At 40.6% G+C, this 24,369-nt stretch overlaps 1 protein-coding gene across 3 annotated transcripts in view; it reads left to right on the forward strand.

Annotated features, from left to right (window-relative positions):
- Positions 1-24,369, forward strand: part of SEPTIN9 (septin 9) — a 335,206-nt gene that overhangs the window by 42,998 nt on the left and 267,839 nt on the right. The window contains exon 1 of one of the 3 annotated variants that reach the window (XM_072645132.1): positions 3,871-3,996. The exons of 1 other annotated variant lie outside the window; for it this stretch is intronic. Coding sequence is in view for 1 of the 2 variants with exons in the window: in XM_072645131.1 (XP_072501232.1) it covers positions 18,432-18,453 (22 nt within the window). In the remaining variant the exon portion in view is untranslated. Of the gene's footprint in view, positions 1-3,870; positions 3,997-18,057; positions 18,454-24,369 lie in introns of those variants that run through there. One more of the 3 variants, XM_072645131.1, reaches the window with a different exon arrangement.

Here is a 24,369-nt window from a genome sequence, read left to right on the forward strand (position 1 = left end):
CTGAGAAATCTTCCCAGTTTCCCCCCTAAAATCACAGAATCTCAGTGAATCTCAATTAATCTAATTCCTACTTTAGCAGGAATCCCAAAGGCAACAAATTCACCTTTCATATAGTTCTTATGAGGCAAATGAGAGTTTACAAGAGCCTGTATACTCTAACAGGGCTACAAAATCTCCTTAGAGATTTGCTACAGTTTGTTAAATGTCATGATGCAAAGATCAATATATTAAAGGCTTTCAGAACTGAAAAATCTAAAAATTGATACACAACAATACTCCTGGTGGATTATGATAATTTAGTACATGACATCCCAGCTTCCACCTCTGTCCCTTTGCAAGGGTGACAGCCCCCTAGTCTGGCAATCATCCCCTCTCCTTACTTCTACCTTGTTGAGTCTCTGGTTTCCCTGTAAAGGTATAGCTTAGCTATAATCTACACAAGGCCTTTCCTTACCCCTCCCCCCCAGGTATTAGCACTCTCTTTCTTTTGAGATTATTTTATACAATGATTATGACAGTATAAATGGAAAGAACAAGGACAAAACCAAAACCCCCAATTCAAAGCTCGTAGTTAGGATGATCAAGCTTGGCCTGGAAGAAGAGCCAAAAAAAAAAAAAGAAAAATGAACCTCCTTCTTTTCCTTGCAGAGACAGTAGACTATGGGCGTGGAACATTGCAAATATTCTGTCTTGGTTGATGATCTGGTTAGTTTTGCTGAATTGCTTTGCCCCTTCCCCTTTATAAAAATTCTGTCTCTCTGGGGAGGGGTTGAGGGACAATATATTTGGAAATGAAAGTGAATTTTTAAAAAGATTAAAAATGTCTTTTAAAACGTTACTCTCTATATACTTTATATTTACTTACTTGTGCCTATGTTTTACCTCGCCCTGGAATAAAGGCAGGAATTGCTTCTTTTTTATCTTCTTATTCCAAGCACCTAGCACCTCAAGTCTTCATAGCCATTTACTTCATAGTCACTTAATGAATGGGTGTTGATTTGAATTGAGTGATGTAGTTAGTGAAGTTAGAGGCCTTTAATTTTATACTAAAGGTGGTGTTTTCTTGGTAACTGACCACATTTCTCAAACTTAAGACTCTATAAATCCTCTTGACTTCTTTCTTCTGAGTTTGTGGGTGTGGGACTTTACTCGCTATAAGACAGCAGAAAATCATCATTCTTTTGAAAGCAGAATCCTTTCTTCCTTGCTCAGCCATATTTACCTTCCTACCCATGTCTTGGGTAGCGCTTCTCCTTCCCTTGAATCCTTTGCTTTGGCTTCCCGAGCAGAGAAATAGCTGCCTGAATTTCCCACTTTTGTTTCAAGTTATTTGTAAGCCTGGATATATTGAGGTTTGAGTCAGAGAAGACATGATTCACAATACCCTGGCTCTACCTGGCTACCCACTTGAGCCAAAGCTGACTGGATCAATCAAATTCTAGGAACATTTTTGTTGCTTTTAAGTAAAAAAACAAAAACTAGCCCAACCCATGTGCTTTTTTTCCACCATCTCTTTTGGAGGCAACTGAGGCTAAGTGACTTGTCCTGGGTCACACCGTGAGTAGGTATCTGAGGCTGGATTTGAACTCAGATCCTCTTGACTTGGGCCAGTACTCTGTCACTGTACCACCTAATTATCCCTAAACTAACTCCTATGGCAGGGGGAAGGAGAACTCTGGTAAATAGAGATCATATGGCAGAGGAAAGTAATTAAATACTCAAGATTTTTGTGAAGCTCAAATGAAATTTGTTTATACTGCTTTGGAAACTTTAAAGTGCTACTGAACTATCAAATATTATTGGAAGGAACCTTAGAAATCATCTGGATGTAACCCTCATTTTATGGATGAGGAAACTGGGGTTTAGAAACTCTTTTCTGAAGTGACATGATGAATTAGTGGTGGAGTTGGGACCAGATCCCAGGAGAGAGTCACTACAGAGAGAGCAAAGTTTCCTCAAAGACAGGTCAAGCCAAATTGACTTTATTTCTTTTTTGATGGGGTTACCAAACTAATAGAATAGGAAAATTCTGGTTTTAGCCAAGTTTTTTTAAATCAAGTATCTCTTATTCTTTTTGTGGGAAAGATGGGAGAAATATGTTATACATAAATAGTACAGTTTAGATAGATTTGGAATTGACTGAATGGTCCAATTCAAAAGAATAGTCATTAATGTCTCAATGTCAACTTGTCTCCAGTTAAATACCCCAAGAATCTGTACTTGGCTAGCTAACACTTTTATCAGTTATTTGGATGATCACATAGATGACATGCTCATCAAATATGCAAATACCAAAGCTGGGAGCTATTGCTAACATACACAGGATCCAAAAAGATCTTGACAGGCTAGATAGTGCACTGGGCTAAATCTAATATGATGAAGTTTAGTAGGAATAAATGTGAAGTCTTGCCCTCTGCTTCAATAAATTAACTTCACAACCACAGGATCGGGCAAGGGGTGGGGAGGGATGGTGAGAAAAACATTTGTCTGAAAAAGCACTCGTGATGTAAGTGGACTGCAGGTTTAATGAAAGTTGGCAGCGTGATATGGAAACCCAAAGAGGTCATCTGGTAGTTGGACTGTGTTAAGAAAGGCTTCTTTTGTTGACTTTCAGCATTTAGTCACGTCCAACTCTTTGTGGCTCCATGGACCATAGCACACCAGGCCCTTCCATCCTTCACTATCTCTAGGAGTCTATCCAACTTTATGTTCATTGTTTCCATGCTACTATCTATCCATCTTTTCCTTTTGCCTCTAATCTTATCTGACATCAAGGTCTTTTCCAGTTGAGTCCTGTCTTCTCATTAAGGAGTCAAAGTATTTAAGCTTCAACTTTAGTATTTGACTTCCAGGAATAAGTAGGTTACACGATACCATCAGATCCCATGTGGAATAGTGTTTAGCTCTGGGTGCCACTGTTTTAGAAGGGCATTGATAAACACTGGAGGGCACCCAGGGGAGGGTAATCAGAATACCAAAGGATTTTGAGTCCATGTCATAGAAGGATGGGTTGAGGGAACTGTTCAGGCTGGGGAAGAATCTGGGAGTATGTTAAAGCAATCTTAAGCATTAAATGGAAGAAGGATCAGTTGTTATTGTTAATCTTTGTTTTCTGTTGGGCCCTGGAGAAGAATCAGGTGCAATGGATAGAAGGTGAAAGGCAAATTTTGGCTTCATTTTAGGAAAAAAAACCAACAAAAAAGTCTTAATAATTAGAGCTGTCCAAAAGTGCAATGGGCTACCTCCAGGGGTGGTAAGTTGCTATTTATTTGAGTTCTTCAAGCAAAGTATGAATGACCACCTGACCACTTGGGTTTATTATAATGATTATTCTTTTTAGACATGATTAGACTAGATGAGGTCCCTTCCAACTCTGAATTCTATAATTCTTAACTCCCAGTCTTACTTCCTACCATGTGCTTATATGAGCCTAGCTTTGGTGTGTCCCTGAGTAACAGAGAGGTGACTTTGAGCTCAAAACCAGCAGTAGTAGTGATTATTGTCTGCTCCTAGAAATACTTTGTGAGACAGTGATTCTCATTTGGAGTGGAACCAGGATGAGTAGCCAGGAATGCAGGGTCATCAGGAACAGAATCTGGTCATATCTGGGGTGTTTTTCACTATTATTTTGTTTTCATTCCATACAGAAGTAGAAAAACTCCCAAAACAAACAAGATAATCCAGCACGCTCATACAACCATGCTCAATATCAGGCCACAAGTTCAGATATTAGGCAAAATGTATTTATTTAAGAACATAGCAACCTTGAGGGAAAAATAAAAAGCTGAGAGAGGATTCAAGTGTGGAATGTAATTAGCCTGCAAAGGCTGGGATCTTGTGCACTCACACTGAGGAGGGCTGCAGGCAGCTCCTAAATTATCAGTCAGCACTGGGGTATTTCCAGAGGACCATTGGACAGGTACCACAGAAGTGACTGCCATGAGAGTATGGAGGAGATTGCAGAAGATTAGGGATGGGGGAGAGCTCCAGGAGAAGGTAAGCTTTGGAGTGGTAGGATAAGGATGCAGCTATTTTTTGTTACCTCTTCTTTAATTCAACAGAGGAATAAGTCAGTATTTGAGTTTGAGACCAAGCTGGTAAAGCAGTTTTAGAAGTCCACCTGAATACACACTGAAACTACTAGCTGGATACAACCAATTCTTTGTTGTCTTTGTTAAAGAGGGATAGAGGGGCTATGTAAATCTGAAATTGATGGATCATTGGAAACAGGAATTAGAGACAAGTATGTTGAATTGGGAGTAAGAGAACCTGGATCTGATTCCTACTTCTACCACTTACTACCTTTGTGACCTAAGGTGAGCTTAAGAGGTTTTAGTCAACTTTAAACTCAATATGAGTCAGCAAAGTGATGTGGCAGCCAAAAATACTACTAGAATCTTGGGTTGCCTGAAGAAAAACATAGCTTCCAGGAACAGGGAGGTGATCATCCTGCTGCATCTCTGGAGGGCTGATGTTGGGTGTGCTTGTGTGTGCATGCTGGTTTGTCTTGTTTGTTTTGGGAGTTTTTCTACTTCTATATGGAATAAACCCAAAATAATAGTGAAAAGCAATCTAGACATGACCAAATTCCACCGTTAATGGCCCTACACTCCTGGCCTTTTTAGATTTTATCTGGAATGTTGTGTTCAGTTCCGGGTACCAATGATTTAAGGAGGACACGGATAAGCTGGAGAGTGTCCTAGGCAGTGAAGAGCCTTGAATTCATGTCATATGAGGAAATGGGACTTTTTAGCCTTGAGACTTTAGTGAAAGAGTATACTAGCTCCCTTCAAGTATTCAAAGTACTGTTATATGGAGGAAGGGTTAAACTTGGGTTTTGTTTTGTGTTGTTTTTTTTTGGCTTTAAAGGATAAAAACAGGAACTTCAGGTGGAAGTTTCAATGAGGAAAATTTAGGTTTAACGTGTGAGAAAGCTTTGTGATAGTTTTTGTTGAATCGTTTTTCAGTTTTGTCTGACTTTTTGTGACCCCATTTGGGGTTTTCTTGGCAAAGATATTGGAGTAGTTTGCCCTTTTCTTCTCCAGCTTGTTTTACAGATGAGGAAACTGAGGCAAGCAGTGTTAAGTGACTTGCTCAGAGTCACACAGCTAGTAAGTGTCTGAGGCTGGATTTGACCTACTGAGAAAGAGCCTTCCAGGCTCCAGGCCCACTTCTCTATCCACTTCATGACCTAGCTACAGCTTCTAATAACTGGAAATATCCTAGAGTGGAATGGGCTACCTCTGGAGGTGGTCATTTCCCCTTCCTTTGAAATCTTCAAGCAAAAACTGTTCAATCACTTGTTTCATATATCATAATGGATTTCATTCAGTGTACAGGTTGAATTAACTGGAAGAGGTTTCTTACAAGTCTAAAATTCTGTGATTCTTAAGTTTTCTGAGCAAAAAGATTCGATTTTTTTTAGATTCACTTTCAGCTTTAAGGCTCTGACTCTATTTTAGCCCATAGCTGCAATCTCTTTGCTTTTCAACCTTTCCCCAAGTTTTGAAGGAGTGTGCTGCACATGTAACCTTTTACTGTGTACTACCTTTTACACAGTGGCCTCCCTGCATGTGAGCAGGCAGGAAGTTGGAGAAGAAACAGCAAAAAGCTTGGCTAATTCATCACTGAAGAATAATCTTTTCTCTACCTCTCATCCCTCACCTTGCCACGGAGAGTTAGCTGGTAGGGACTGAGATTGTTTCTGTGGCTCAGGTAGTAGGCCAGTCTAACGCTTTCTCTTGTTTGATGGTGGAACAGGTAGTTAAGCAGGTGAATGTGAGTGACACTTTTTTTTTCTTTTGAAATGCAGAATATCTGAGTAGTGAATCTATGTGAGAACTGCCCTGAGAAAAGATTATCTTTTCATAAGAAACTCTGGAACAGAGCTAAGAGTGGCAAACTGTTGTGGAGCAGAAGCAAGCAGAGTGCCTTGGTCAAGAATAAGTAGCATCAGACTACTCATTGTCTGTGTGCTTATGAAAATTCCCTAATTCTCCTTTGGTCATGGAGCACAGGGGATGGATTTCTGCAATTCTAAATCTGTCCTTAGAGGGGGGATGATGAAGGAGCACATGGCCAAGACAATTATCTTTTGCTAACTGTGGGAGTCAAGAGACTGGTCTATAAATGATTCTGGCTCCTTGACTAAGCTCATTTTCATGTGATGGATGGTAATATGGAAAAAGAAAGAAAAAAATGCTTAATTTTCAGAGGCTTTAGGACTTCTTTAATAGAAAATGCTTAAGAACCTCAGATTTGCCAATTCCAAATCTCAGATGCATGAGAGAAAGATTTTAAAGTAGCACAGGCTAAATGGAGATAATAAAAGTTTCGGGTTTATTTTGTTCTTGTTCATATTGCCTAATGATTTTCAAGGTGATTTCAAGTGTTTTTTTCTTCTCCTTGGCTTCCCTATACAGCAGAATTTTTCTTTGAAAGCTGTGTAAAGAAAAATGATTTAAAATAGCCAGTCAACCAGCAATTATTAAAAACCAACTATTTGCCAGGTACTGTGCTAATCTCTGGAGACAGAAAGAAAAGGAAAAATAACCCAACAACAAAAAAAATGGTCTTTATTGTCAGGGAGCTCAAATATCAGAGACAGGGTCAATATGCAATTAACTCTGTCCAGAAAAATCAAGTATATGTGGAAGGAAACTTAGAGGGAAAGGACCAGCAGTGGGAGGATCTGGAAGGTCGGATGTGAGCTGAGTCTTGAAGGAAGCCAGTGATTCCAAGAGGCAGAGGTCAGTAGGGAGAACATTCCAGGCATGGGAAAAAGCCATGCAAAGGCTTGGAGATGGGACTCGGAGTGTTATGTTGGAGGAACAGCAACCAGACCAATGGAATTGGATCATAGAGTGTGTGGAGAGGAGTAAAGTGTAAGACGACTAAGAAGAAAGGGAAGAAGCTTGAAATGGAACAATTGGAATTTTCTATTTGATCCTGGAAGTAACTGGAAATTCCTGAAGTTGTTGACCATAAGGTGGGGGTTGACATAGACCTGCATGTTAGGAAATCACTTTGGCTGCTCAGTGGAGAGATTGGAATGGAGAGAAACCTAAGACAGGGAGAACAATTAGAAGTCTATTAAAATAGTCCAGGAAAGATGGGATGGCCTGGAAAAAGGTGGTAACTATGTGAATGGAGAAAAAGGGAGAGATATTATGAAGGTAGAAATGACAAAATTTGGCAGTGGATTGGATATGATAGATGGGTAGGAGTGAGGAGAGCAGGATTACACTGAGGGTTCAAGTCTGAGTAGCTGGGAATACCCTTGAGAGAAATAGGGAAATTTGGAAGAGGGGATGGTATGTGTGTGGGTGAGTGGGGTGGGGGGATAATGAATTAGATTAGTATAGCAAGAGAGTATAAGAAGGGAAAGAGAAGAGGGTCAAGAACAGAGCCCTGGGGACACGCATTATTAATATTAGCTGGATGAATATCCAGTGAAGCAATCAAAGGAGAATGAGGAGAGAGTAGCCTCATAAAAAACATAAAGATGACTGTCTAGAAGAGAGGGTGATCAACGGTTTCAAAGGTTACAGAGAGATCAAGAAGTATGAGGTCTTTTCACATGACTCATGTAGAAATATGTTTAATATGTTTGTGCATGTATAGTGTATATCAGACTGCTTGCTGTCATAGGGAGGAGGTAGGGGAGGGAGAGAGGAAGAAAAAAATTGGAACTCAAAATCTTATAAAAATGAATGTTGGAAATTATCTTTACAGGTAATTGGAAAAAATAAATTGCTATTAAGGAGAAAAAATAAAATAAAACAATAAAAGAAGTATGAAGACTGAGAAAAGGTCATTAGATTTAGCAATTAGGAGTTTCAATGGAATGATGGGGAGGGAAGATAGATTGCAGAAGGTTTAGAATCTATCCATGCCTCTCCCCTCCCCTCCCTTCCTACTTCAGGGCATTCTGGGTGGTCCAACATTCCCTTCCTAAGCCTTCCCCAAACCTTGGGCTGCTTCTCTAAGCCCAGACTAAGAGGGAGCAGTCTCAGTGCATTCTGGAGGTACAATTCAGTTAACTTTTCCTTTTAGTGTTTGGATGCTGTGTTATTGTATAAACATATATGCACACAACATGTACACACACATACACATATACATATATGCAAAACATATATATATGCATGTGTGTATACATGTATCTATGTGTATGTATATACTATATGTATTGTTCGTATTGATTCATTATCCATGGTGCCTTTTTGAATAACAAGTTCCCTGCTCATCTCTTTTTACTTTTTCTGTATTTTCTGTGGATTTATCCTAGATCATGATCTCTACCTCTCCTTTTCTGAGTTCAATTGAAGCATGATAGATTTTGTTTCAGTCCTTCAGTTTCACCTATGTGAACCTTCAATTCAATTTTTTAAGTGACTACTGCATACAAAGCATTGGGGACACAAAAACAAAATAAACTAATCTTTACCTACAAGGAGCTTGCTGTCTATTGCAGCGGAGGGGATGGGATGGGGGTTGAGGGGAGATACAACATGTGTCCTGATAAATAGATACACAATCATTTGAGGAGGCAGTGTTCACTAACAACTTGGAGGATCTGAAAAACTTTCCAATGAGAGGTGATATCTAAATTGGACTTTTAAGGCTAGGTCTAGTTAGGAGGATATAGTTATTCTAAGAAGAAAAAAGAGAATGTGGGAGAGCATTCCAGATATAGGAACATGGAGGAAGGTAATGAAATGCTAAGTTTGAGGAAGAAGAAGGAAGCCATATGGGTGGAAGTGTAGAGTTTGTGAAGGGACATATTAAGAGACCTGATAATAAATAAGTCTGTAAAGTTCAGCTTGAGCCAACCTGAAGGAGCTGTGCCAACCCAAGGGGTTTGTATTATGTTCTGGAGGCAGTAGGGAACCACAGAAACTTTCTTTTTTTTGGTATTCCAAATTGCATGCCATATCTAAGCAACCAGGCATCAAGCATTATTTTCTTTTAAATAGTAATTTATTTTTTCCAATTACATCTAAAGACAGTTTTTAAGATTCTTTTTTTATATAAAATTTTGAGTTCCAAATTTTCTACCTCCCTCCCTCTATCCCCTCACCTAAAAGGGTAAGCAATTTGATATAGATTATATATTTGCGATCATGTAAACAATATTTCCACATTAGTCACATTGTGAAAGAAGAAACAGAACAAAAGAAAAAAATAAAGTGGAAATAGTATGCTTCAATCTGTATTCAGACTCTATCAGTTGGATGTGGATAAGGTTTTCCATCATGAGTCTTTTGAATTTGTACCATTGTATTGCTGAGAAGAGCTAAGTCAGTCATAGTTGATCATCGTACTATGTTGCTGAGACTGCGTATAATGTTCTCCTGGTTCTTCTCACTTCACTTTGCATCAGTGCATGTAAGTCTTTCTAGGTTTTTCTGAAATCTGCCTGCTCATCATTACCACAGAAACTTCCCAAGCAGGGGAGTGATATGGAAAAATGTATTTTAGAAAACTATCATGACAGCTAGAAAAAGCATAGATTAAAGAGGGAAGAGATTTGAAACAGGAAGACCCATTGGGATAGTCTTTAGGACATGAAATGGAGACATGAATAAGAGAAATAAGTAGAGAATAAGGGGTAGGGGTCCAGATGTGAAAGATGTGGAATAAGAATTGACAAAGCATGGCAGCAGATTGGATATTAGATATTGGATGAGGAAATGTAAAGAACTGAGAAGGATTCTGAGGTCACCAACATGGGTGACTATAAAGCTGGTGATGCTCTCGACAGAAATGGGACAGTTTGGAAGAGTGGTGAGTAGAGGAGGAGGAAATGAATTCCATTGTGGACATGTTAAATTTGAACTGGAGTTCAGGGAGAGATTAATAGAGTTATTCCTCATCTGAAGCTTAATAACTCCTCCACAAAATACTTGGTAGTCTGACTCTAGCCTGCTTTACCAGGCTTCTCATGCTATTTCACATATTTTATGTTCTAGCCAATTAGGCAACTGGGTGGCACAGTGGGTGGAGGGCTGGACCTGAAGTCAGGAAGACCTAACTTCAAACCCAGCCTCAGATATATAACTAGCCTTATGACCCTAGGCAAGTCACTTGACCTCTGTCTGCTTTAGTTTCTTCAACTGTAAAATGGGAATAATAATGGCCCTTACCTCCCAAGGTTGTTGTAAGGATCAAATAAGATAGTATTTATAACATGCCTAACTCAATGCCTGGAAATCAGGGTGGTGGTTGCTGAAGGTTGGGTGGCTGTGGCAATTTCTTAAAATAAGACAACAATGAAGTTTGCCTCCCCAGTTGACAAGAAAGAGTTCCCTGTAAGCATGCAATGCTGTTTGATAGCATTTTACCCACAGCAGAACTTTTCACAATTGGAGATTGTTCAGTCCTCTCAAACCTGCTACTGCTCTATCAATGAACTTCATGTGATATTATTGTTGTGTGTCAGGGAATAAGCAGCTCTGAGGAGAGAGAGAGAGATGAGGGGAAAGGCTGGTGAGTGGAGCTGTCAAACACACAGAACATTTGTTGACTAAGTTTGCAGTTTTATATGGGCCCAAAACAATTTCAACAATAACATCAAAGACTGTTGATCACAGATCATCATGACAAATATGATAATAATGAACAAGTCTGAAATATTGAGAGAATTACCGAAATGTGCCAGAGATATACATGTTGCTGGAAAAATGGTGCTGATAGACCTGCTTGACACAGGGTTGCCCCTAACTTGACAATTTGTTAAAATAAAAATGTAGTATCTGCCAACTACAATAAATCAAAGTGCTATAAAATGAAGTGTGCCTGTATTTTATTTATTTATTTTTACTATGCTTGTGTTTTTAATGGATGTCATTACATCCACTATGTGTCACAGGGTCCTTAAAGCATTCATATACCATAATTTGTTCAGCTATTCCCCAGAGGATGGGGATTTTCAGTTCTTGGCTACCACAAAAAAGGCTGCTATAAATATTTTTGTATATGTGGGTCCTTTTCTCATTTTTATGATCTCTTTGGGATATAGACCTAGAAGTGGTATTGCTGGGTCAAAGAGTATGCACATTTCTATAGCCCTTTGGGCATAGTTCCAAATTGCTCTCCAAAATGGTTGGATCAGTTCACAACTCTACCAGCAATGCATTAGTGTTTCAATTTTCCCACATCTCCAGCATTTATCATTTTCTTGTTTTGTCATGTTGGCCAATCTGATAGATGTTATGTGGTACCTAAGAGTTGTTTTGATTTGCATTTCTCTAGTCAGTAGTGATTTATAAGGAGGATATTTTCATATGATCGTATACAGATAGTTTTCATTTCTTCCTCTGAAAACTGCCAATTCATATCCTTTGACCATTTATCAGTTGGGTAATGACTTATGTTCTTATAAATTTGGCTCAGTTTTCTTTATATTTTAGAAATGAAGCCTTTATCAGAGACACTAGTTGTAAAAATTCCCAATTTTCTGCTTCCCTCCTAATCTTGGTTGCATTGGCTTTGTTTATGCAAAACCTTTTCATTTAATGTAATCAACATTATCCATTTTGCACTTCATAATGTTCTCTATCTCTTGTTTGGTTATAAATTCCTCCATCAAGTAAGACACTATTTGTAAAGTGCTTTGCAAACCTTAAAGCACTGTAGAAATGCTAGCTATACAACCTATATTTATTCGGTGCCTATTCTGTGTAAGGCATCACAACATGTGCTGGGGATAGAGAGACAGCAAAAAAAGCAAAAGAAAGTCTCTGCCCATAAGGAGGTTACATTTTACTGGGTCAGAGGTGGGAGTTGAGGAAAGCAGAGGGGGAGGGAGAGGAGAGAGTGGATGTCCATCACATATAAGAAAGAAAAGGGTACTAACAGCTTCACAAATCAGGGAGGGTTTCACATAGGAGTTGATACCTGAACTCAACCTTAAAGGAAGATATGGATTCTGAGAGGGAGAGATGAGGATGATACATCACCTAGGCTAGGCTTTTGGGAGTGCAACAGGGTTTGGAAATAGTAGCCAGAAAGTGACTTGCAGACATAGTCAGGCAAAATGATGATGATGATGATGATGATGATGATGATGATGATGATGATGATGATGATGATGACGATGATGATGATGATGAAGGCTAGCATTTATATAACACTATGTGCCAGTGCTTTATAAATATTATCTGATTTAATCCTTACAACAACCCTGGGAGGTGGGTGCTCTTATTATCCCCATTTTACAGTTGAGGAAACAGAGAGGGTAACAATTGCCCAGGTCACACAACTAGTAAATACCTAAGGCAGAATTTGAACTCAGGCCTTCTTGATCTCAAATCCAGTGATCTTATTTGGGAAAAAAAAACCTTACTCTACTGAGAGTTAAGAGCACTGGATTCTAATCCCAGGACTGTCATTAAGCAGCAGTATCATCTTAGGCAGGGTATTTCATCTTTCTGAGCCTTGGTTTCCCTTCTCTATTGAATGGAAAGGGAAAAGTTGGACTAGATGATCTTGTAAGTCCCCTTCTATCCCTTCAAAATCTTCCCATCTTTCTCTTAAGTTCTCCACTTACCACACAGAAGACAGCCAGTTGTTGCTGGGTTTTTAGTTTCAAATTACCTTTTGCCTGAACTTATTTTTAGACAACCTGGGGGAAAAATTCTCATTTTGCCAAAATATGCAGAAAACAACCAAGGAGCTAAAGCATTATTTGGTGATTACATTAAGCTTAGCAATGACAACAGAATTGTGCTGATATCCAGATTTTCAAATCATCGTGTCACATCAAACAGCTCTTTCTAATCGTGTATCTTGTGACATACCTGTAAAGTCCCAAATGTCCTTTGGTGGGCTTTGGATTGAGGCAGAGGGATTGGGGAACAAGAATCAAAAAACATTTTAGCCACAAGGGATCTTAGAGGCTATTGACTTCAACTCCTTCATTGTACAAATGAGGAAACTGATGCCCAAAGATAGGGGAAGGGACTTGCCCAAGGTCACACAGGTATATAGTACCAGAGATTGATGATGATGATGAAAAAAGAGAGGGGAGAGACAAGCAAGGGAGGGAGGAGATAGCGGGGAAGAAGGAAGAGAAAAAGAGGAGGAAAGGTAGGGAAAGGGAGGGGGGAAGGAGAGGAGAAGGACAGATGAGAGAGAAAGGTAGGGCAAGAAAGAGAGGGAGGGAAGGAGACAGAGAGAATGGGGAGAAAGGAGGAGAGAGAAAGAGAGAGAAGGGCAGAGAAGAGACTCAGATTCTACTTTCCACATACCCTACTTCTCTCCCCAATGGCAACCAAGGAGAATTTTGGATTAGGTGGTAAAGATTTTTTTAATGCTTGTGGTAATATCCAAGGAGGTTCTTATTAAAGAGATCTTGATATGTGATAGCGGGCAAAGATGGCTGGATTGAGCAGCTCCAGGTACCTGAGCAGATGTGACCCCAGGTATCCAGATTAAGACTTGGACACAGTATCACAGAATTTTAGAACTGAAAGAACTTCAGCAGTCATCTAGTCCACTCCATACAGGAGGAGTTGGGGAAGTAGAAGAATCCCCATTACAACATATCTGACAAATTGTTTCCCAGCCTTTACTTGAAAACTTTTATTGAAAGGCTACCAACTACTTCTAGAGACTGCCATTTTTTAATAGATCCAATAGTTTTTCCTGAAATCAAGCCCAAATTTGCATCTGTGCAGCTTTTGCTTAATGTTCTTAGACTGCCTTCTGGGGCCAAACAGAAAAAGCTCCCACGTGGTAGCTCTCAAAAATTTATAATAGATATTATGCAGTTCTTTCCTTCTCCAACCTAAAACATCCCCAGCTCCTTCAGCTAATCCTTACATAGTGTGACCTTGAATTCTTTCAGCAATCTGATTCCTCTTCATACTGGGAGGCAGTGATGTAGACTATTGGAAACTTGACAAATACTTGTTGAAAGATTGGCAAAGATAACAAAGACGAGTGTGGTCAATGTTGGCTGATACTATAGAAAGATGGACACGGTAATGCATTGTCCATGAATCAGTGAATTTGTTTAACTGTTCTAGAAAACAATTTGGAATTATGATGAGAATAATTAAAATGTTCATACCCTTTTGACCCAGGTATTACACTGTTAAGTACATATTCCAAGGAGATCAATGACAAAGAGAAAGGCTCCATATATACCAAAATGTTTTTAGGAGCACTTTTTGTGAATAAAGAACTAGAAGCAATGTAGATGCTCATTGGCTGAGGAATGGCTAAAAAGTTGCGATACATACAACTTCTGAGATTACTGTCCTGTAAGGAATTAAAATTGTGAGTACAGAGAAGCCTGGTAAGCATTATGTGAATGGATTCAAATCGAAGTAAGAACCAAGAAAGCAGTGACTATAACAATGCAAATGGAAAGAGTAAAAACAAAACTCTAGAAACGAATTGATAATGGCCAAGCTTGCCCTCAAAGAAGAAATATGAGAAGGGATATCTTCTTGTTTCTTTGCAGAAGTGATGCTTATGCATATGAAACACTGCACGAAAAATCCAACTTTTTTTGAAAAGATGGTTGTTAAGATGTTTAACTTTTTTTCTTTCTCTTTTAAAAATTCTTTGTGATAAGAAATGACCCTCTAGTGGGGTGGGGGAGGAATATAGTGGCAAATGGAGGGAAATGCAAAAGCATTAGATATTAACAAAAATATATTTTTTGAAAAAAGGTTATTGCATCCATTGACCTCAACTCTACCCAGTATTTATTTTTTTCCATATTTGTTAATTTATTTGTTTTCAGTTTTCAACAATCACTTCCATAAATTCCAAAATTTTCTCCCCTTCCCTCCCCACTCCCTCCCCAAGACAACATGCAATCTTATATGATCAACCCAGTATTTATTAAGCGCTACTATGTGGAAGACCACATGATAAAGCTGATAAAGTATTGGGTTTAGCGTCAGGAATACTTGGGTTAATGCTCTACTGCTGACACTCAGTAGCCCTGTAACCACAAGCAAGTCATTTCAACTCTGGACTTTGGGCAAATTCTCTAAGGCTCTAAGTTAGAGATGAATTGTGGTCTCTATGAGTAGGGGAAGTTTTCACAAGGGGATTTCATATGCTGATGAAATCACCAGTCCTTCATGTATTCCCTTATGTGAAAAGTCTTATCTTTAGGCATTAAGGATTAATGGAAAGATGAAAAACTGCATTCAGTCCTTGACCTCAAAAAGCTTATAGTCTGGGGCGGGGTGGGGGGGGTGGTTAAGGATTATATGATACAGTAATAACAATGCAAAGCAAAAAATGAGTCTGGCAAAGTGCTGTAAAAATTTTGAAGAGGGAAAGATCTTTCATAAATGAACATGTATATATATGTGTGTATGTGTGTGTGTGCATGCACAAGCATGCTTACATGTGCTCTTGGTTGGTTGATTGCTGTCCTCCATTCTCAAAGAGGACCAAAAGGACATCACTATGTTAGAGTCAAGTTACAGTGTGTCCAACTGTGACCAATCAGACCAATACAAGCTTGGAATGTTCTACTACAGGTTGGGCACAAATAGTCCATGTGAACATTTGGATTGGATTCTCTAAATGTGCATATCTCTTGTTTCTTTTGAGCTACTTCAATTCTGTTTTGCTCATGGAGCAAAAGTACATGCTCTACCTCATTGCAGAGGTAGCACCTGAGTTGGGATCTGGATTAAAAAGCAGCAAGGTGGCCCTCACTAGCTGTATGACTCTGGGCTAGTTACTTAACTGCTATCTGCCTCAGTTTCCTCATCTGTAAAACAGGGATAATGATAGCACCTACCTCCCACTGTTTTTTTATGATGGTCAGAGATAATAATTGTAAAGTGCACAGTATAGTGCTTGGCACATAGTAAGTGCTACTTAAATGTCTATTGGCGGGAGTCTATTGCAAGAATGAGATATGGGGCTCTATGTGTACAAAGACATAAAGCCAGGAAGAGGAAGTTTGAGAAAGGAAAGAGAGCAGGCCAAAATGTTGGATATATGAAAGTCAATACCATGAGATAATGCAAGCAAGGTGATAGGTTGGAGCTGGATTGTAGAGGACATTAATTGCTGAAATCAACAGCTTATATTTTATTGAGCAAGCAATGGGGAGCCATTGAAGTTTTTATAGTAAAAGAATGATATGATCTGATGGCAGGAAGACCAGTTATGAGGCTATTTTAATTGTCTGGGCAAGAAGAAATCACAGGATTATTGATTTATAGCTTGAGAAAAATTTATGAGGCTCTCTTGTTCAGTTTTCTCATCCATAGGTGAGGAAATTGAGACCCAGGGAGGCTAAGCAATTTACCCAAAGTCACACTGGTCATGGAGCTCAATTTAATAGTAATGATAGTTAATGTGTATATAGCGTTTACTATGTGGAAGGCACTGTGCTAAGTACTACACAATTATTGTTTCATTTGATCCTTATAACGTTCCTGGGAGGTAAGTGTCCCCATGTTGTCCCCATTTTACAGAAGAGAAAACTGAGGCAAACAGGTTAAGTGACTTGCCCAGGATCACACAGCTAGTAAATGTCTGAGGCTAGATTTGAACTCAAGTCCTCTGACTTTAAATTCAGCAGTGTTCTACTATCCCGTGTTTCCTGTCAGTAAAGGCTTGCTTGACTGAATGAGTCACTGCCAGTAGTCTATAACTAAATGACTTATACAGTTCCCCTAAAACAAGCCACAAAAAAACCCAGGAGGCCAGTAGACTAGAAAGTTCCCATAGGAGTAGAATGAAGACTTTAGGTTGCTACAGAGGAAATTTGGTAGTCACTGAGGTATTTTCATAATTCATTCTTGGGAGATTTCTAGACACGTCTGAGCATCTGAGAGTTAATGTGATGTTGTAGAAAGATCACTAGATCTGGAGTCATCAGACCTGGGTTCAAATTTTGACTCTGCCATTCCATCTGAGTCTTGGTTTCCTCATTTGTAAAAAGAGGAGAGTGGATTTGTGAAGTCTCTTTCAGCTCCACATCAACGATCTAAAAAAATGAAAACACTAAGTCTGAGACACATTTCTAGCCTTCTGGGAGTAGCATTTGACCCACTCCTAACTAAGTTGAGTTGGCACAAGTGTGTCCCCCGTAGAATGAAGAAAACATGGATGAAACTTTCCTGAGGAAAGGGGATTTGGATGGTCAAGGGGAGGTGACAGTTAAAGAACAGAAGGAATTTTCCTCCAGTAAAATTAGGAAACAAACCTATTAATCATCCCTAGCCTTGCTTTTTCACCTCTTTTAATTTAATCACAACCATCAGTTTTTCATTTCTAGTGCCAGCAAGATATCAGGGCAGGTGATCAGTACCCAGCACCCCAGGTAATTGGAAGAGATTACTCTGAACCTTCTTCTCTGTTTCCCCCTACCCTGTCATTGTGTGCCCTGTGACTGCCTGAGTATGTGTGTGGAGGAGGAGGGTAAACAGCTGGAAGAAATTGAATGTTTTCCCAAGGGACAGTTGGAGACACACTGACTCATGTTGGTTGGGTAGGAATCTTCCAGGAAGTCTCAGGCTCTTGGGATGGGTGGAGACTTCCCTGCTGTCTCTTGTCACCACAGGGCAATAGGGACTTGGTAGTGGGGTACTGTGAAATTCCCAAGGGAGTAGATGACTGCCCCTAGATGTTATTCTATCAGGCAGGTGTAACTATTAGTGTTGTCACCCCCTCTGTTACCTGGAGAATGGGGGCCAGACAACCTGCTACTTCTCATAGGGACTGAAATGCCAGACCTGGCTGAGGCAGAAAGCCTGTGAGGAGAGGGGGGGAAAACAGAGAAGCAGGAACTAGGCTTTTAAAACACTTCAACCAAAGGACATCACAATAACATGGGACGAGGAAAATGAAAGGCCCTGGGAAGTCACCAGGAATTTGATTCTGTGTGTTGGTTTCCAAGAAGCTAACTTAAGCATCTCCTGGTGGATATTAAAAAGAAGCCTTGAGACTCAAGCCACTGGTAGGGGGAGGGAGGGAAAGCAGGAGGGAGGGAGGGGAGGTGTGGAGAAAAAAGGCATGCGCACCAGAAACTGCAGGCTGTAGCTTTAAGATCATCTCAGGGAAAACTTGGACTTTACAGTAGTCCTGCGTGGGGTGGACTATTTGGGGGCTGCTGGATTTTTTTCAGGTCATATGTCCGGCCCCTTCTCCCCTTGCTTTTTATCTCTCTCTTTCCTTCTTTTTTCTACTGTTTCAAAGAGACAATGCTACTTCAGTTTAGAGCACAAACATATGATCAGCACATGGAAATGTGGTAATTTGTGTGCATTCATGATTGCAACAGATTGAAGAAATTAGACCAGACAAAGAGCTGTTTTGGAGGAGGAGGAGGAAGAGGAGGAGGCAGAAAGAGGGAGGGAGTGGGAGGTGAGAAAAGGGACGCCTCCAAAAAAAAGGGAAGGCCTTGATACTCCTGCTGCTGCTAAATATATCCTGTAGTAATGGAGAGAGACCGGATCACAGGTAGGCAATCCACTCCCCCCTCCGCACCCCCCACTCATCACTCCTTCCCCTTCCCCCGTCCCTTTGACTCACAGCACTGAAGTTGAAGGAAAAAAACAGCTGAGGGTCAGTTTAATTCATTTCTCTAAGAACTTTTTCTGCTTGGCTTTTTCCTTTCTTCCAGATTTTCTGGACTCAGTGTCATTCCAGAGGGAGGGGGGCTGGGGAGGGAAGGTGGGGCGCGCAGCTCTTTGCAGCGTCTGGATTTCATTTGAGACCTGCTTCTTCTCCCATCTCTTTTCTCTTGCACATTTTCCAGTCTGCCACACTGAGTCCTGAGAGGACAGTGAAGGCTGAGACTGTTAACTCTGAGACTGGGGAAAGGCGGAAGGGGGGTTTTGCAATTGTGAGTTTGGTTGGTCCGCTGGGTTTGCCTGTCTTTGTGGTTTGTCTTTGTGCTGTTTGTCAAGATCTGTTTTCAAGGTCATCTTAGTCTCTTCTGTGAAATAGTATTTATGTTCTTTTTTGGGGAACCTGATTACAGGAGATGAGGCTGCTGTTGCCCCAACCAGGGCCTGCGTGTCTTCCCAGCAGGAAGGGGTTTTTGCCTACAGTGGGAGGGATAGGGACAGCCTTAGGTAGAAAAACCACTTTTTGTGGGGGTGGGGGTGGTACAGTGTAGGAACTGTGTTCTCCTTGAGATATGTGGCATCCGAAATAATCCAAAAACAGCACAAAAAGTTTTGGGGCAGTTTTGGGGAATCTACTCAGAAAGCATCATGGGATTTGATGGAACATGTATGTTTGGATGCTTGGGAGAGGGGTGCGGAATGAGTAAATAGTTTTCACTGAGCCCAAATTGGCAGAAAAAGGCAGGAAATTTAAGGGCTCTTGAAAGAAGTGAGAAAAGGTCATAGATTCAGGTATTCTGAATTTTTCAAGCATTCAGTCAGTACTGGCAGCACAGACTACTGTTGCACTTCCTTTGGTTGTTGGCTACTGGTTGTCAATGTCTGCTTCTTATTTATCTGTTCCAGAGGCCAAGGGAAGGTATTACTTCAGGGATCCTTCTGAGGGATGGGTCATTTATGACAGTTCAAAGTTGGAATGCATGTCTAGAGTTAGTGTCAAGATTGGCAAGGGAGGCTGCTCTGGGCACTGCTGACAGGGGCTTCTGTGTATGTGTCTCTGTGCTTTCTCTCCCTATGAGTAAGATCACGGGGAGGTGAGGCAGCCACGCAGTCAGGGTGGAGGGCAACAGCTGGTATTAAAACTTATTTGTGCTTTCCATGTTTGAGCCTGCTGATGTAGGCCAACTGGGCAGTTTGACCACAGTTCTGTTGTTGCTGACAGACATCTTACATGCACAGAAGTGTACAGCAAATCGCCTAACCAAACACAGCTTGGAAGAGAAGTGGAGGAAAGGGTTTTCTCTAGAGGGATGGTAAGGAGTGGGCTGGGTCCAGAATCTAGCAGTAGAGTAAGTAAAATGGAATGGGCTAATTGCTGGTCCCCTTACTCTAGACCAGGGGTCAGCATACTATGGTTTTTACATTTATAAGTTTGATAAAACTTTATTTTTAATAAAGTGGGGGCTTAGTTTGCAACCCCAGCTCTAGATTCTAAAAGTACAGGCCATCTCAAAAGAGTAGTGGATATATGCCAAAGTACCCTTTGGGGTAGTCAAGCCCTGTGGCCATCTTCCTAACTTTCCTATTCTCGTGCAGGGTAACAACATCCTCCCAGTCATCCATCATCTTCCAACTCTTCACTCTCTCTTACCCCGCCCCCCCACAGTAGCCAATCTATTGCCAAGTCCTGTCATTTCTACCTTAAGACCATCTCTCAGCATAGACCCCTTCTCTACTCTGCCACTGCCACTACTATGGTGCATATCATGATCTCTTCACACCTGGATTATTTTAATAACCTGCTGGTTGATCTCTCTGACTCTGTCCTCTCCTATAGTCCATCTTCCACTCAGTAGGCCAATTGATCTTCCTAATGTACAAGTTGACCATGTCACCCTCCCATTGAATCAAATATAAAATCCTCTGATTTTAAAAGCCCTTTATTACCACCCCTTCCTATCTTTCCAGTTTTTTTACACTTTACTCTCTGCCTTTCCTACCACCTATATTCTTCCATCCAGTGACAACAATCCTTGCTGTTCCTCACATAAGACTCCTGATTCCAGGCATTTTTCACTGCCAGTCTCCCATGCCCTAAATGCTCTCCCTCCTAATCGCTACCTTCTGACTTCCCTGGCTTCCTTCAAGTTTCAATTAAAGTTCCACTTTCTATGAGAAGCCCTTCCCAGTTCTTCTTAATCTTAGGATCTTCCCTCTAAGATAATTTCCAGTTTACCCCATGTATTTCTTGTTTCCACATAATGTGTTTGCATTTGTTTTTGCATACCCCCCCAGCAGACTGAATTCCTTGCAAGCAGGCACTGTTTTTTGCCTTTCTTCGTATCTCCAGCAATGTCCACAGTGCCCAGAACATAGTAGAGGCTTCATAAGTGCTTGTTGACTTGATTTCTTACTCTGAAGTGGAATGGTCATGGGTGGGAACTCAAAGAATGTTAGGGCTGGGAAGGAAGTCAGAGAGTCTAGTACTAATCTCACCCATTTTACAGAGAAGGAAAGTGAGACTCAGATAGGGTCAAGAGTAGAAATGAGAACAGAGAGAAAGATATGAGTGACTTTGGGGAGAGGTCGGATACTTACTTAGGTTCCTAGCTCTAACATTCTATGATTGTGCATCAACACAAAGGCCTAACCAACTCTCCAGACCTTGTTTACCCACTTTCATGAAATTAAAACATAGTGCCTTGGCAAATGGTTAATTCTTCTCCCTTCCTTTTAAAAGCTCATGAAGATGAGAGGCAGTATGGTGTGGTTGCTAGAGAGCCAGCCTCTGAGTGAGGGAAGACTTGGAGTCAAGTATAGCCTGTGACACATACTGACTATGTGGTTCTGGCGACAGGGAAATTGCTTACTGGGAGCTCTCTACATGTACACATCACTCATCTGGCAAAAATAAAACAAACAAAAATCCTTCCCCAAATTCACTGAGCCCTTTGCTTAAATAAATGAATACAGGATTGCTTAGACCTGCTGATATGTTCGTTTTCAAAAAGAAGAGTGCTAGCTTGGGAATCAGTAGACCTGGAATCTAGTCCAGACTTTACTGGGAGACTTTTTAATTGCTTGACCTTTGACCAATCACTTTGAACTTTGAATCTCAGTTTCATAATTTCTAATATGAGAGGGCTGGACTAGATAATCTCAAAGGTTCATTCCAGTTCTATGACTTCATAAATGAACTGTGCTTTTCCATCAGCAGCAATGAGAAGTTAGTAGGGTTCCCTCTTCCCTCCCCTGCTCCCCCAAGCTATTCTGTTCCTTCACTGTAGGATCTTGGTTCTCCTACTTGAGACCTGTATGACTGGGCCTGATTTTTCTCATCTATAAAAGGGAAGGATTCAACTGTATGGTTCTGTGATTCTTTCCAGCTCTAAATCTCTATGCCTGTGGTCCATAGGCTGCTCAAAATTTGTATGATATGATGTAATGTTGGGGACACCAACTTTATTATCCTCTGCTTCATCTCTAGGCCATTGTCAAGGATAATTGAGAAGCATCCAAAAAGGGAGTTTGTAGTAGAGAGGAAGGCTGGGAAGATACAGAAAAGGTGCCACTGTATGGTTTCCTTAAACTCTGGTTTCTTTATGTTGCTCTGACTGTGATTTCCTGTTCATTAAGTTTCTAAGGTGTACTTAAGACACAAATTCCAGATAGGCCTTCAGGATTTGTCAAGGCTTCAGGGTTAGAAGAGCAGTTGTTGGGTTGGGTCATTGTTGATGGGGGGGTGTGTGGTAAGGACAAAAGAACCTCCCTTCTCTGATAATTCTTCAATGAGCTCATGCCTGAGAAAGAAGATTTGTTGGGTAAGTGCCTGGGAGAGCCAGTGGCCACTGATTTGGGAAGAACCTGGTTTTGGCCTATTTTGCAAACCTAAAAGCCAGCTGGCTCCTTCTGCCTGCCGCCCCCAATCAAGTCCTTGCTAAGGTTTTTCTCTTTCCCCAGGAAGCTGTCATTAGGCTGAAATTAGTTGCTGTTCCCTGGCTTGAGAATGAGTCATAAGAGTGAGATGACTGGGCTGCTGAGACATGAAGGAATGGGCTTTTCCCAGCAGATCACTGGAATCTTTTTTTCCTTCATTTTTCCTTTGTTGTTGGACCGCCTCTGTGACTTTTATAAATTGTACAGTTTTATCTTGTTCCAAGAACTAGTGTGAAATGGGTAGATGGAACTGGGCATCTACAAGTGGAGAATTTTTCACTGGGACAGCTGTTGCTGGCCCTAGGTTGGTAAGCCTGTTGAGCAGCTGGGCAAAGGATTATGCCTTGGAGACAAAATTGGTGAATTGGTAGTGGCAAATATTGAAACATGTCCATGTTGCTTACTACCAGACATATCAGACGGAAGCTACTCTGTGCTCATCTATGAACATAGATTTGGGATCCTCGCAGGAGGCTGGGTACATTATCCCTAAAAGGAACTTATTGAATCCCACCTTGGGGTCTAGCACATAGCGGTTAAATTGGAGATATCGTGATGTTCTTTTCATGTTGGACAAAATGTAAACATTTTTTGTGGTGCTGACATTTGTCCCTTTTTAATGGGAAAGACTTGGGCAGGATGCAGCAAAATTTCTGTTGGCTTATTTCCTTGTATAGGTGGGCAGCAGCACTGACTAAATTGCTTGTAAGGATTTTATTTTAAACTCAGTTTGACTCTATCCTTTCCCTGTCTCTCTCCCTAATTATAATACCCTTTCAGATGCTTTTTTATATCCAGGACAGAGTACTTTCAACAACTGAACTCTTCACTGGCTTCCAGTCTGAGCTACCTCAGCTATCTCACCCTCCCACCCCCACCCTCGAATTTCATGAGAATCCATGTGTGGATTAGTTTCCCTCTAGCTCATCCATTGACTGCTGCCATTCCCCAGATGTCCTGGAGTGGGGGGGAGGGTGAGGGACAGTGTTGTAATGTCATCTCATGCAAACCATGTTGTTTCAGAACCATGGTTCTAGTACCATGCACAGTTTTGTAAAGCAAGGGTAAAGGTATAAACCACTCATTTCCTTTTTGACCTTGTTTCATCTCCTGTGTCCCCTTGGCCTGCTGAAACTGAGGAGTCCTGTAAGGTGTTTCTCCCAGAATTCCCTTAGGCTGTTGTTAATCTGTTCCCAGTGTGTGACAGGGAAGAATGTTTTTTCTGACTCCAAATGTGGTTTGGAGAATGTGGGAAGAGACCTACTTTTGAAAGTGTGTTGAACTTGAAATCAGAAGGTCTAGGTTTAAATCCCAGTGCTGTCATTTAATATTCTCGTGATTTTGAGCAAATCACTGAACCTATTTTGTCCTCAATTTCATCATCTTTAAAATGGAGATAATAATATTTACAGCGCCTGCCTCACTGGATTATTATGAAGACCAAATGAGATAACAATTTAAGTATTTTATGACCTACAAACAGTATGTAAGGGAAGACTATTAATTCTGATAATGATAATGATAAATTATAAGACAAGAGGAGCTTGGTATCTAAGCTTGGATAAGTTCACAAGGTAAGGTTATATTTAAAATTGCATTATTGATATCTTGTTTTTATATCTCCTTCATTTCCAAATTCCATTTTCTTCTTCCTTCCCCTAACTAGTGAGCCATCCCTTTTAACAAAGAATAAAAAGGAAAGGGGGAAGGAGGAAGCAGTTCACTGAAACCAGCACATTAGTTGAGTATGGCAAAATATGCAATAAGTGAACAAGAATTTCTGAAGGACTTCCAGCGTGCCAGGCGTTGAACTAAGCATTGACGATACAAAGAAAAGCCAACACAGTCCCTATTCTCCAGAAACTTACAT

Source organism: Notamacropus eugenii, chromosome 2 (assembly GCF_028372415.1).
Source record: "Notamacropus eugenii isolate mMacEug1 chromosome 2, mMacEug1.pri_v2, whole genome shotgun sequence".
NCBI lineage: Eukaryota > Metazoa > Chordata > Mammalia > Diprotodontia > Macropodidae > Notamacropus > Notamacropus eugenii.